Here is an 11,975-nt window from a genome sequence, read left to right as displayed (position 1 = left end):
TAGGTAACCCTAATGAATGTGGTTGGTACCTTTATAGAAGAGGCCCAAGTGTGATGCCTCTGTCCTTCTGCCATATAAGGATACAGCAAGAAGGCACCCTCTGTGAGGAAGCAGGCCCTCATAGATGCCAAACCTGCAGGACTGTTCTTGGACTTGTGCCAGAAATGTCAGAAATAAATTGTGATAAGCCACCCAGTTTATGGTATTTTATTACAGCAGCCTGAATGGTAGTGAGAGCACTGGACTAGGAGCTGGGCAACCCTGGTCTATTCCTTACTCAGCCACTGTGACCTTAGGTAAGCCATTACATCTCTTGGGCATGATAGCTCTCTTTAATAAACTGAGCTTATTGGATTAAATGATTACTAATGTCCTCTTTTAACTCTAGTAATTTTATAATTTTACTCAACAAAACATATGTGAGCACTCAGTATGAGTGCTATGCTATGAAACTCAAAGTATAATTTGAGAGAATGGGAAAACACTCAAGGAGTGATTCAACTGCATATTTCAGGTGTAAGAAAAATGTCCATGGTGTCTCTTGAATTGTGGTAACACTTTGAAATCACAGAATGCAAAGTTTTGGTGGGTTCTTAGATGATTTATTATCATATTGTACATGCAAACTGCTTTACATTTCCCAGCAGCAAGGTATAGGCTTCTTTGGGCATGTTCTGACATGTCTGAGTGAACTTACACAAAGTAACATTGGCCCTCCGGTCAAATTTCTACAATTACTCTTCCAACACCCATTTTTTATAATGTCATGTACTCTTCAAGTTCCTGGAAAACACCCCCTCAACTGCCCCCAAAATGTACATATTTAGTCATTGATTTGGGTTATCCAACCTGAATCCAAGAAGAAGCCACAGCTCTCATGTGGTCTGCCTCAGGCTTTGGGCAGTTGAGACAGCCCATGACTGTTTTGTCCCATCTGTAGGAAGTAGAAACTCACTGGTCAGTCACCACCATTGAAGAATACTGTAGCTCTACAACAGTAAATCGGCATGATTTTGATGAATTCTCCACAAACATTTTCTGTATGTACATTTATGCCCAGGCCACACTTAATATGTTTACCTAAAAATATTGTAATATATCTTTGTATTAAGTAGTCAATAGCACCATGTTGTCAGCTTTTAAAAATGAAGTGTTCACAGCTCCGTTTTCAGTGCTCTTCAATTAGAAGTTGGGAAGGTAGCCTATAATCTTGGTTATGGAAACTTAAAATATTTAACTTTGTCCTCCAAATCTTACATGCTCTTGTGTTTGGCTAAGGACTTGCATCCTAAACTATTGGAGATTTAGGTTTCCTGTATGCAGTGCTGTTCCTTTACTATAATCCTCTATGCTGCTATTGAGCTGCTTATATCCTTTTAGTCCAGAAAGATTTCAGCAACCCAGGAATAAAAATTTCTCCTTTAGGAAAGACTAGAAAACACATCCAGATAATGTCACATAAGCCTGAAAAGCCCAAGTAGGAAGTTTTCCTTTCTCAATGTCTGCTAACTTATGATTTCTGTAACCTCACAGTAATTCTACTTCTTAGCTTCTCTTCCATCATTCAAATGACAGTCAATCTCTGTCCCTATCTTCCTTCATTTTATTTGTCTTCAGGAATAATGCCGCCATTCACTAATCACAGGCATTATCTGAAATAAAGAGGCAAGACAACTAAACGTACACACACTTTTAGTTGATTCTAAATGTCTCCCAAAACATGTTTCTTGAAGATGGATGTAAAAATACTGCTTGCAATAAATGATATCAAAATGAATTTACAAAAGAGTATGTAAAGGGACAAAAGGGAGAGATGAAAAAGGACTTGACAGGAGCAGATTGATGTTTGGAGAAACAAGTTCTGATCGTTTTAAATTTTGTTGTCTGAGACTTAGCTTCCTACAGGTTGTCTTTTGAAATCTAAACTTTCAGGTAGAATTCAATCAGAAATCCTGGGGGATTGCCTATTCAGGTCAAATAACTGAAAAGGTTGAAAAAATGATGTCAGCAATAACCTTGATTTGGTCCTCTACTGGCAACATTTTAGGAAGTACATGATTTTTTGGAGTCACGAGATGTTTTTCAGAAATTGGAGTCTTGCAAAACTTGAAATTATCTATTATACTATCGTTTACTCTGTTTTGTCAGTGGAGACCTGGCCAATGCAGTTTTTCCTTTCAGTGACTGAGGTTTGCTTTAACCTGGTGACTCCCAAAAATATCTTCGATGTGTTTGATAATTTTTATTCGGCTTAGAAGCACAGCAGATGAGCCAAGTATGTCAGGCTAGATGCTCTGAGGAAAGGCTGCACATGTACCTACCCAGAATAAGAAAGAAGCAAGGAAGTATGTCTAATTCAATTTTGCACAAAATGAGATTCTGCTGCACACTGGCAACACTTCCCTGTGTATTTCAGCCTTTTACATTTATTATTATTCCTTCACCTCTGCCTTTCATTTTTCCACTCTGTGATCAGGCTAGTTCTCAGCCAGACATGCCCCCTACTTATTACCTACCTGCAAAGATTCACCCATCTTTCATATACAGCCTGTGTTTCCATAAAGCTTTCCTTCATCATTCCTGGCAAAAGGGAGCTTTTCCCTCTTTCCATTCCTAGGGCTTATCATCTGCCTAAATGTAGCATAGGTGGTATATGTACAGGTTTATCTGTAGAGTTGGCTTTTCTCTCCAACTACAAAGCTCACTCCTGGAAGATAGCATTGGATTTAATTCATCTTTGACTCTTCTGTGGCATATAATAGTTTCTCAGTGAAAGTTTACTGGGAAAATGGTTCCTAGAGTGGGCTGCTCCTTGGGAAGCAGGAAATCATTTCCTTAAAGTGTGGTTAGGATGTAGGCCTAATATCCCCTAAACTATGTTGTTTTGTTTCTGGGAGAAACATTAGCTATTGACTTTAGTCTATTCATTTCTAAAGTATTTGTCCATCAATGAGTGTCTTCAAACTGAGCAATCAAGAAGATGGACGGGGGGGAATGTGGAATCCTAATCTACATTTTTTATCTTTCCCCTGTCTCATTCCAGTAAAGTCTCTGCTACACATAACCATGAAGACTAGCAGATGATTCATATATTTTATTCTGAGTTCTACAGTGAGTATATCCTAGTGGCTATATTATATTATTGACTGCTGCAATCGTTTAAAGAAAACAGTATGTTATTTAGAGATAATTTTAGGTACTCCTAATAAGTTGATATTGCATTTTCTACTCAGTATTTCATTTGTGACCTTTTGGTTACAGATGTTGAAAGTCAAATGGAAACACAAAGGTCATGAACGCCTATGTTTTTCTCCGTATCTCGGTCACTAGCTTCCCTTAAGGTAGATATTTTGGAATGATCAATTTCTCTGTGACAGAAATAGACTAAGACAAGGGCCCTTCTTGGATTTCTAAATATGTAAGGAAAGCAAAGGAAAGCATTTACTCCAGGCCCTACCTTTTCAAAGAAATGAAATTTGTAACACTCAGGAAAGCATGGGGATTAGAAAGTGGCTTTTTTACATAAAAGAGCTGACTACGTATTCCCTGAGCTATTGATGAGAAAGTCGTTGTCATATAAAGCCACAAAATAAAACATATTTCCTAAAATGATTAATGAAAATTCAACTGATAGAAATTACTTCAGAATATTATGAGAGATTCAGAACCAACGGGATCTTCTCATTTCTTAGCTTAGTAAGTAACAGCTGTAGATTGACTTAAATGTGAGCAAATGCCAGTGAAAGACGTCATTTACATAATTTTAAATGTAAGGATCAAATTTCTAAAACATGCTCAAAGTGCTAGAAATCTGTTTAATTCCACTCTCAACCAACTCAGTTCATACTCTAAATTTCTTTTTTTCAGGAGTGATGCAATTTTGAGTTTTTAGTTCTATAGGAAAATTTCACTAAGTTGTATCTCCAGCACAATTACCGTTGTGAGAGCATCTGCAACACAAAACAAGATTTTCCTAACTTCCTAAGAAGCAAATGGGAATACGAACCTTAAGCTAAGGAAAAAAAAAACTGGAATATAGGAATCTGTATTCCTGCAGGTCACCAAAAAGGCACTGGGGTGCCATGAAAACCCAGGGTCATTGTTTTACTGTAAGGGGCCAGATAAACATTTTAGGCTTTGCGGTTCATATGGCCTCTGTTGAAAGTACTCAACTCTGCCTTGGCAACACAGAAGCAGCCACAAACAATATGTACATAAATGAGCATGCCTGTGTTCCAATAAAAATGGAGCTTTGGTAGATTTGCTCCGTGAATCATAGGTTGCTTGAGTTCTGAAAACTGTTTTTTGGAAATTCGAGTTCAGTTCTTGGGGAATTATGTGGAAATTACTCTTTAAAAAAATACACACATAAGTTTTAATGTGTGTATCTCAAAGACGAGAGATAAAATGAATGACATTCAAACAAGTAAGAGCATAAATAACTAATTTGTTTACTAATAATCCCTTTTACTGATACCTTTAGTTCATTGGGCATAAGAAATTACTGAAACCCCAACTCAGCTGTACCCACTCACTAAACTCACATTTAAAAATGTTGAAGGAAACACAGCAACATCTGTTGGACATGGAATGGACTAGCATTACAATGTTTAGGCCTAACTACTTAGTAAATGGACATGTTACAACGTTCTTTTGGCTTATGGAGGACTTTAAAAATATTACTGAGACTTAAGGGTAACAAACAGAAAAACAAAATCACAAATTATGAATATGCTATTTGTTCTCTATACTGTTGCATATTAACTGTATTGTAGGCATATCAAATAGGTCAGGTTAAAAGGAGGCAGTGTGAGATGATACTGTTCAATTTATAATCATGTATATTAAAAATGTGTGTGTGTGTGTATATATATATATTTTTTTTTTGGATGGAGTTTCGCTCTTGTTGCCTAGGCTGGAGTGCAGTGGCGCAATTTTGGCTCACTGCAACCTCTGCCTCCCGGCTTCAAGAGATTCTCCTGCCTCAGCCTCCTGAGTAGCTGAGATTACAGGCGCGTGCCACCACGTCCAGCTAATTTTTGTATTAGGGGTTTCACTACATTGGCCAGACTGGTCTCAAACTCCTGACCTCAGGTGATCCGCCCACCTCGGCCTCCCAAAGTGTTGGGATTACAGGCGTGAGCCATTATCCCCAGCCTATAGTTATACTTAATTGTACCTTTACAAAACAGATGAACTGCTCTACATCTATCAAGGAAAGGACAAACCTAGTAAATTTTTATCATTCACAAACTGTCAGAGTTGAGAGAGAGCTTAGGGAAAACAATAGCTTTCAAAAACTGGAATATAAAGTCCTGTATTTAAGCAGCCTGAAATCTTTTATATTGAAAATAAAGATTAATCAGAGTGAAGATTAAATGTCATTTTTGACACAATGAATCAGAAGCAAAGATTAAATGTATATATTCTATATCCATGTGTTTTCCAGGTCAGTCTTCAAAATGAGCTGAAAACAACTGTTTAGCAATAGTGTAATTGTGCAGTCTTAGCATTGCTGTTAGAGTTTCAAACAAAATTCTGGGCCACAAATACCCTGCATTTCTCCAGTCTGGGATGCTCCTGTCAGGGCTTTAGAGGACAAGCCTGATGGCCATAGGGACGGAACAAAACACTGATCTGGGATAAGGCATAGCAAACCAAGAAAGGAAAGGAGCAACCCACTGGTGGAATCTCATTTTTCCATTATTGACCAATGACAATATACCAATATTCAAATTGTATCACTTTCAATCAGAGGATGAGAAGAGGTTTTCTCCCACTTGGCTCATTTGAGCTCAACCAGGTCAATGCCTGGAGTCTTCTCTAGAGCAATATCTGATTCCTTTGAAGGAGTAAGATGGGTCACTTTCTCGGCAAGGCTTCTATTTTGCCCTGGTGGACTTCTGATCCAGATGACAGGAAACAGACTGAGTTCTTGAAGTTAATATCACACAATCCAATTGTCTTGAGTACATCACAGAGCATATATGAAAGTTGGAATTTTAAACAACCAAACATAAATTAATCAAGTTTGTTATTGCTCTCCAAGATAAGTATAGAAATGGCTAAGTTCTATGAGCTGAGATTATATTATTTGATTTCAGGTAATATCCACAAGGAGTAATAATGACAAAACTTGCTCTTAATATATTGATCAAAATACAGAAAGAGGAAATGCTGAACTTGGTTACTGTGGGTGGCTGGCTGATTTCTCTCCAGTGGTCTCACTCCTTTTTTTTTTTTAATTTGCCAAGGAGCCAAAAATTCACCCTGAGTGTGTCAGGGGAATAAAAGCACTTTGGAAAATTTTATAGGAAATTATTGAGTACATTTCTGTTTATCATGTGGTTATGAATATTATAATATCAATAATGAAATAACATGTACATATTTTTTTTAAATGCAGACACACATAACATCTAACCATTAAACAGTGTTCAACCAGTAAGTGCTCAACTACTAGCAATGACCCTGATCAGGAACATATCAGTGATGAACATAAGGAAATTAGAATATGGACTAATAGGCAGGAATTACAAGGAAATTACAAATCCTTTTACATAGGTTACTGTCTGGAAATTTTGCACCATCTAAAGTCAATCTAGACAACAAGACTGAATACTTTGCAATGACAAATAAGTGACATAATGGCACTATGATTGACTCTGCTATGTATATTTGTTAATTATACATTGAATCAACCTTCATCAAGAAAATGCTAGTGCTGATTCACTTTGTTGGCCTTTTTTTTTAAAAAAAAATTTGCTTTGCAAAAACAATTCTAAAACAAAATAAATGGCTTACTAAGTTTATCCTTTGCCTTTTCTGGCATTTACTTTTCTTTTTCCAACTTGACATACAACCAGCTGCTTCTGTGCAATAAAAACTGATTTATGAAACACAACGGCTCTCTCCAAATCTTCAGCCTGTAGGTAACCCACTATCAGGTACCATGCATGTGAAACAGGACACAGGGATTGCTAAACATTCCGAATTACAAAATATGTTTAAAATACTATGAAATTGAAGTCACAGTAAAAATTGTTCCTTTCTTTTTAAGTCTTCCACTAAAAATGACTATAGAACCTTGAGGATTATTCTAAAATCAGTATGTAAAAAATTTTCAAAAGTCTTTTGTTAAATCCATGCGTAATGGCAGTGTTGATTAAACCCTTCTAAGGAAATCTAAAAATGCCAGCTAATGGTCATATTCCCATTTTGAGGATAACTGGCATGATATCACCATCATTACACAATCTTCATCATGCAGATTTTGTATAGTTCAGTAGACTTCCAGAAATACAAACTGCCTGTGATACAAGGATGGCATGCAGCTTAATCCAGGCCTCAAAATCAGATTCTGTGTGCAGTCCTTCCTGAATAAAGACACATGGTTGGCTGACAGTAGATTTTGGTAAGCAAGAATACTATTGGCATCATGGCAGTACTCAGGAGACTCTAGGCTGTAGTCAAGACTCCAGGGCCCATCAGGAATCAGAGGGATTAGTCAGGAGATAATTTGTAATGCCCAGGAAAATGTTGTTCCTTGAAGTCATGTTAGGAATCCTTTCCCCTCTGAAGCACATGAATGGGCAGGAGTGATCAATAAGCTTTTACTCAGTGGGTAACATTTCTGAAACACTTTCTTTTTGGCCTCCCACCAGCTCCTCAATGTGAAAACAGGCCACTTAAATCTAAGCATAGAACTTCAAGTGTCACTTTGCTTAAAATAAAAAGTATCTAGACCACTGCTGTCTGATAAGGTAGCCACTAGCCACATGTGACTATTGAGCGCTTGATGTACCAAAGGCCTAACATACACTCCTGATTTTGAAAACAGTATAAAAATAAAGAATTCAAAATATCTAATTAAATTTTAATATTACCTACATATTGATAGAATAATTTGGATGAATTGGATTAAAAATACTATAATTTCATCTATTTTTCTTAAAATGTGACTAATAGAAAATCTTAAATGACGTGCTTGCATTATATTTATATTTATATAATGCACTTGTTGTGGACAGTTAAGTTCTACAACCATATTATTCTAATTTTTACCTATTTATGTGTCCTGGGACAAGTGAAATTACAGTTTGAGAAAAAATACTGGATTCCAATTAGACTTTGTTAATGGGGGAAATAATTCAAGACTGTCCTTCATGGTTAAAAGAAAAAAATAACAAAACCTAGTTTATGCTATATATCTGAACTTATCTCAAAATAAAAACCCATAATGTAATGTGATAATTGTTAGCTCTAAAATGCAAAATGTAATTTATTGTTTGCTGAAATTTTAATTATTTTGCTTTGTGACTATATTGCCAATTAGGAGTGATATTATGAAGTATTTTGTTAAATTAAATCTCTGTCTACTATTATTTAGCTAAGTAATCTTTGAGATAGACAATACATTCCATTTTAACAAGCAATATAAACATTGGCTGTTCTTTCAAAAATGTTAACATAAATATCCTAACTTAGGATGTATATATATGAAATCTTTGAATAATTTGACTGAAATGACCAACGTTTTTGAAAGCTTGACTTGTTTCCTACTGAAACAATGAAATTAGTCACTATATAGTCATTATCAGAATCTAATCTCTAACATGAGTCAAAATTTAAAACTCCCATTGATTTTTAAAAAATATAGTTTATAGGTTTAAAAAGATAGAGGGAATTATCCTCAACTCTTGAGTACTCATGTCGAGGAGTTGTAATATGCACTCATTTAAATTAGTAAATTCTAAAATACACATTGGCCAAGGTATTTGCAATGTTGTTTCTATAGTTCACAGGGCCAACGAATGCAGTCAGCCCTACCGTAGTGTGGGAATAATGTAACAACTGCCCTTGGAACATATGGGGGTGAGCAGGGGAATGATGTGTTCTGATCTTTCAGCTAAGTGCCACTTTCTAACAAGACCCCCTTCCCTCTCTTTGCTCTTCCAATACATACGTGTGTGTGTGTGTGTGTGTGTGTGTTCAGTCTCGTGGTAAAAAGTACAACAGGAAATGGATCCTCTTAAATGGAAATCTTAATGCTTAATAAAGAAGGCATTCTTAAAGGTTAAAAACAGTGAGCCCCTTATAACGGACAACATGGGAATTCTGAGAGGGAATAATTAAACGAGGAAGGAAGGAAAGAGGGAATAAGAAAAGTGCTCTCTACTAGATAGTACAAATAAAACAAAACAAAAAATAACCTTCTGAGCCCAGATGTTGTGCCTCTTCAGGGGCTCCATATCAATGACCTGTTAGATTCTTAAACTATGAAAGAGAAGAAGTCCTACCTTGTTTCCTTCCCATGAGAATAGTAGTAGAGGGAGATTTGTGATTGAAAAGAAGAATGTCAACTGAAGTCCAACAGCCTCTACAACCTGGAGCTTTAATTTCATTTTCTAATTTAATAGTTTTGAGGGACAGCCAACATAATTTAAGATCTCTTTTTTTAATGAGGAATTTTATGTGATGGTCATTTTTTATTGTCTTTAATTTGGTCTCTGAAAATAATTATTTTTTAAAATGAATTCTTTTTAAAATTAACCCACCAAAAATAGACACATAATTAATCTGATAAAATATTCATTTCAACTCAAACTAGAAATAAATTGGAGATACTTAGTGCAATTTCTATAAGGGGAAAGTGTTTCTATGAAAGTCAAGGAGAAATTATATTTATTCTGGGAAAAATCATAATAAAATATTAGGTCTAATGTTCCAGCTTTTTAAAAGAGACTGATTTGAAATCTGTATTTTTCTTTATTTTTGTTTTTGTTTGTTTTTTAAGGTAAATAAATTGCATTGTGCTAAATTTCTTCGCAGGCACATTCTCAATACTACATTGTAAAATGTGGGTACTTTCATTCCAAATATGAGAAAAAGACATACTAGCTTTTCATAAAGAATTTCAGTTTATAAGTGATATGTGTCAACAACCATCAATTGGATAAAAAAAGAGCTTTGGTAAAGAATAATGTTTTCTTACTCTATTAAAGTTGATAATTAATAATCTTATAACAGAATATTATTCCTACTCTATTAAGACATTTTGGCACTAACCTGTGAAATAGATTTTTGTAAATATTTGAACCTTGATAATTATAGAGTTTATCCATTAAAATGTTCTTATCTGTAAATTTGTATAAATTCATGAGTAAATACAATTTTATCTGGAAAATGAAAAGGAATCAATCTTATTTTCATCAGTTTAAGTACAGTCTTACCTTCTTTTCTTCCCTGTTTCTTTATTACGCCCTAAGCTTTGTCTATCAGAAAGTCATCTTATTGGAGAGCAGGTGAAGGAAAGAATGAAACTCAGCATGAGTTTGTAAATTACTTCCTCCATGGTTGTAAAATGGCAGAATCTTAGAACATTTTGGTTATTATAAATAAGAATAAAATAAAGCATTCTCCACACACAAGCTTTAGGGACATATGGCTTCATGGCCTTTAAAGGATACTTCAATTTCTTACCATTGCAAGTGGATTTTTTTTTTTTTTTTTTTTTTTTGCACATGTGTACAACTATATCTACAAGCATCTCCTTGTAAACAGTTTGAACCCATCAATGATAAAAAGTAAAATGTTGTAAAACTTACGGGAACATGTCTTTTAGCACTGCCTAATATTAGCTAAGCAGTTGTTCAAAGGAATTACTGCCTTGTGAAGAAATCCAAAGGATGTAGGATGGCTAGGTTTTCAAAGCAAAAACAATTTGCTACTATTCACTTCAAATATGTGCCACTGGTTGCTGAAAATGTATGTTTTTAAGTGTTATGTTGTGTTTACTTGCAAAATTTAACTCATCGGTATTAGGTATCCATTACATGCCATAGAAGACACTATTATTTTCATAAAGCAGTCACATGCATTGAAGTTAGAATTACCAACTGGTATATATGTATTTTTTTTGCACCTCAAAAACAGAATCACTATAGTACATATCATGCTTCCACACCTTCCTTGCTGAAGGACAAAGTACATAAAATGCCGGTGTTTGACTTCCAGATCTGAAGGAAGCTGGTTTAGTACTCTGGCAGGATCACATCTTGCTGTGGAACTTCAAAGCCCACAGCAGAGCTTCCTTGCCCTTCCCTGGGAGCTGCTACTTCCTCCACAGTCTTCAGCTTCTCCTCTGCTAGGCCCTCCTCTAGTTCCAGGTCAGCCACCTTTATCCCATCCTCCACTGCCTTGGGCACCATCCTGGGGGCCTCTTCAGCATTTATATCTGAACCTTTAACTTTCTCTAAGGCTTGCACCTTCATCAGCTCAGCCTGTGCCCCCTTAACTGCGGCTTGGACCCCATCGCTTTGAATTTCCTCTCCTTCTGGAATAGCTTTCATGTCTTCGTTGCCGTCTTGGATTGGAGAAGGGTCTCGGCTAGCCTTGTGGCTCTCCTGGATGCTGCCATGGCTGCTGCTGGCACTTCCCAGCCGGGAAGAGGCCACCACAGCCTTCACCGCTGCCTGATTGGAAACAGAAGAGTGTCAAGTGTTACCTCTGCTTTAACACCTGAAATCAGAGCTCAACCCCAGCTTTGCTTTTAGGGATTCAATTTTATAGGTTAGTTTTAAAGTTTTCAAAGTACCTTATTCCTACATGTTTGCCAAAATAAAATTTGGAGAATGAACAGTAAAACCTCTTTAATCTCTAATTAAATACAAATTAGTGTATTTAACCGTCTGAACAACTGAAAGCCTGAGTACGTGTGTTTACCTGTGACTAACCAATTTTTGAAAATTTTAAACTGTGTTTCCTAGTGTATTTGTTTTATGGAACACTAGTTCTGTGGATGTTAGTAGTTTTTACCATATGGATGTCATCATGGGGATACAAGAGTTCCATAATCAAACTAGCTTGACAAATCCTAGGTTAAGTCAATACTATTTAATTTGGGGTATTTATAATTAATTTGACTATGGAACCTTTCAGATTTGTTTACTCTGTATCAGACTGTAAGCAATGGC

At 35.9% G+C, this 11,975-nt stretch overlaps 1 protein-coding gene across 2 annotated transcripts in view; it reads right to left on the bottom strand.

The window, feature by feature from the left end:
- Positions 1-580: 580 nt before the first annotated feature.
- Positions 581-11,975, bottom strand: part of CAMK4 (calcium/calmodulin dependent protein kinase IV) — a 275,261-nt gene continuing 263,866 nt past the window's right edge. For both annotated transcript variants that reach the window (XM_023212267.2, XM_023212268.2), the window contains one exon: positions 581-11,474. In XM_023212267.2, the coding sequence (XP_023068035.1) occupies positions 11,034-11,474 (441 nt within the window). In that variant the 3' untranslated portion in view covers positions 581-11,033. The remainder of the gene's footprint in view (positions 11,475-11,975) is intronic.

Source organism: Piliocolobus tephrosceles, chromosome 4 (assembly GCF_002776525.5).
Source record: "Piliocolobus tephrosceles isolate RC106 chromosome 4, ASM277652v3, whole genome shotgun sequence".
NCBI lineage: Eukaryota > Metazoa > Chordata > Mammalia > Primates > Cercopithecidae > Piliocolobus > Piliocolobus tephrosceles.
This window is presented reverse-complemented; position numbering and strand designations above follow the sequence as displayed.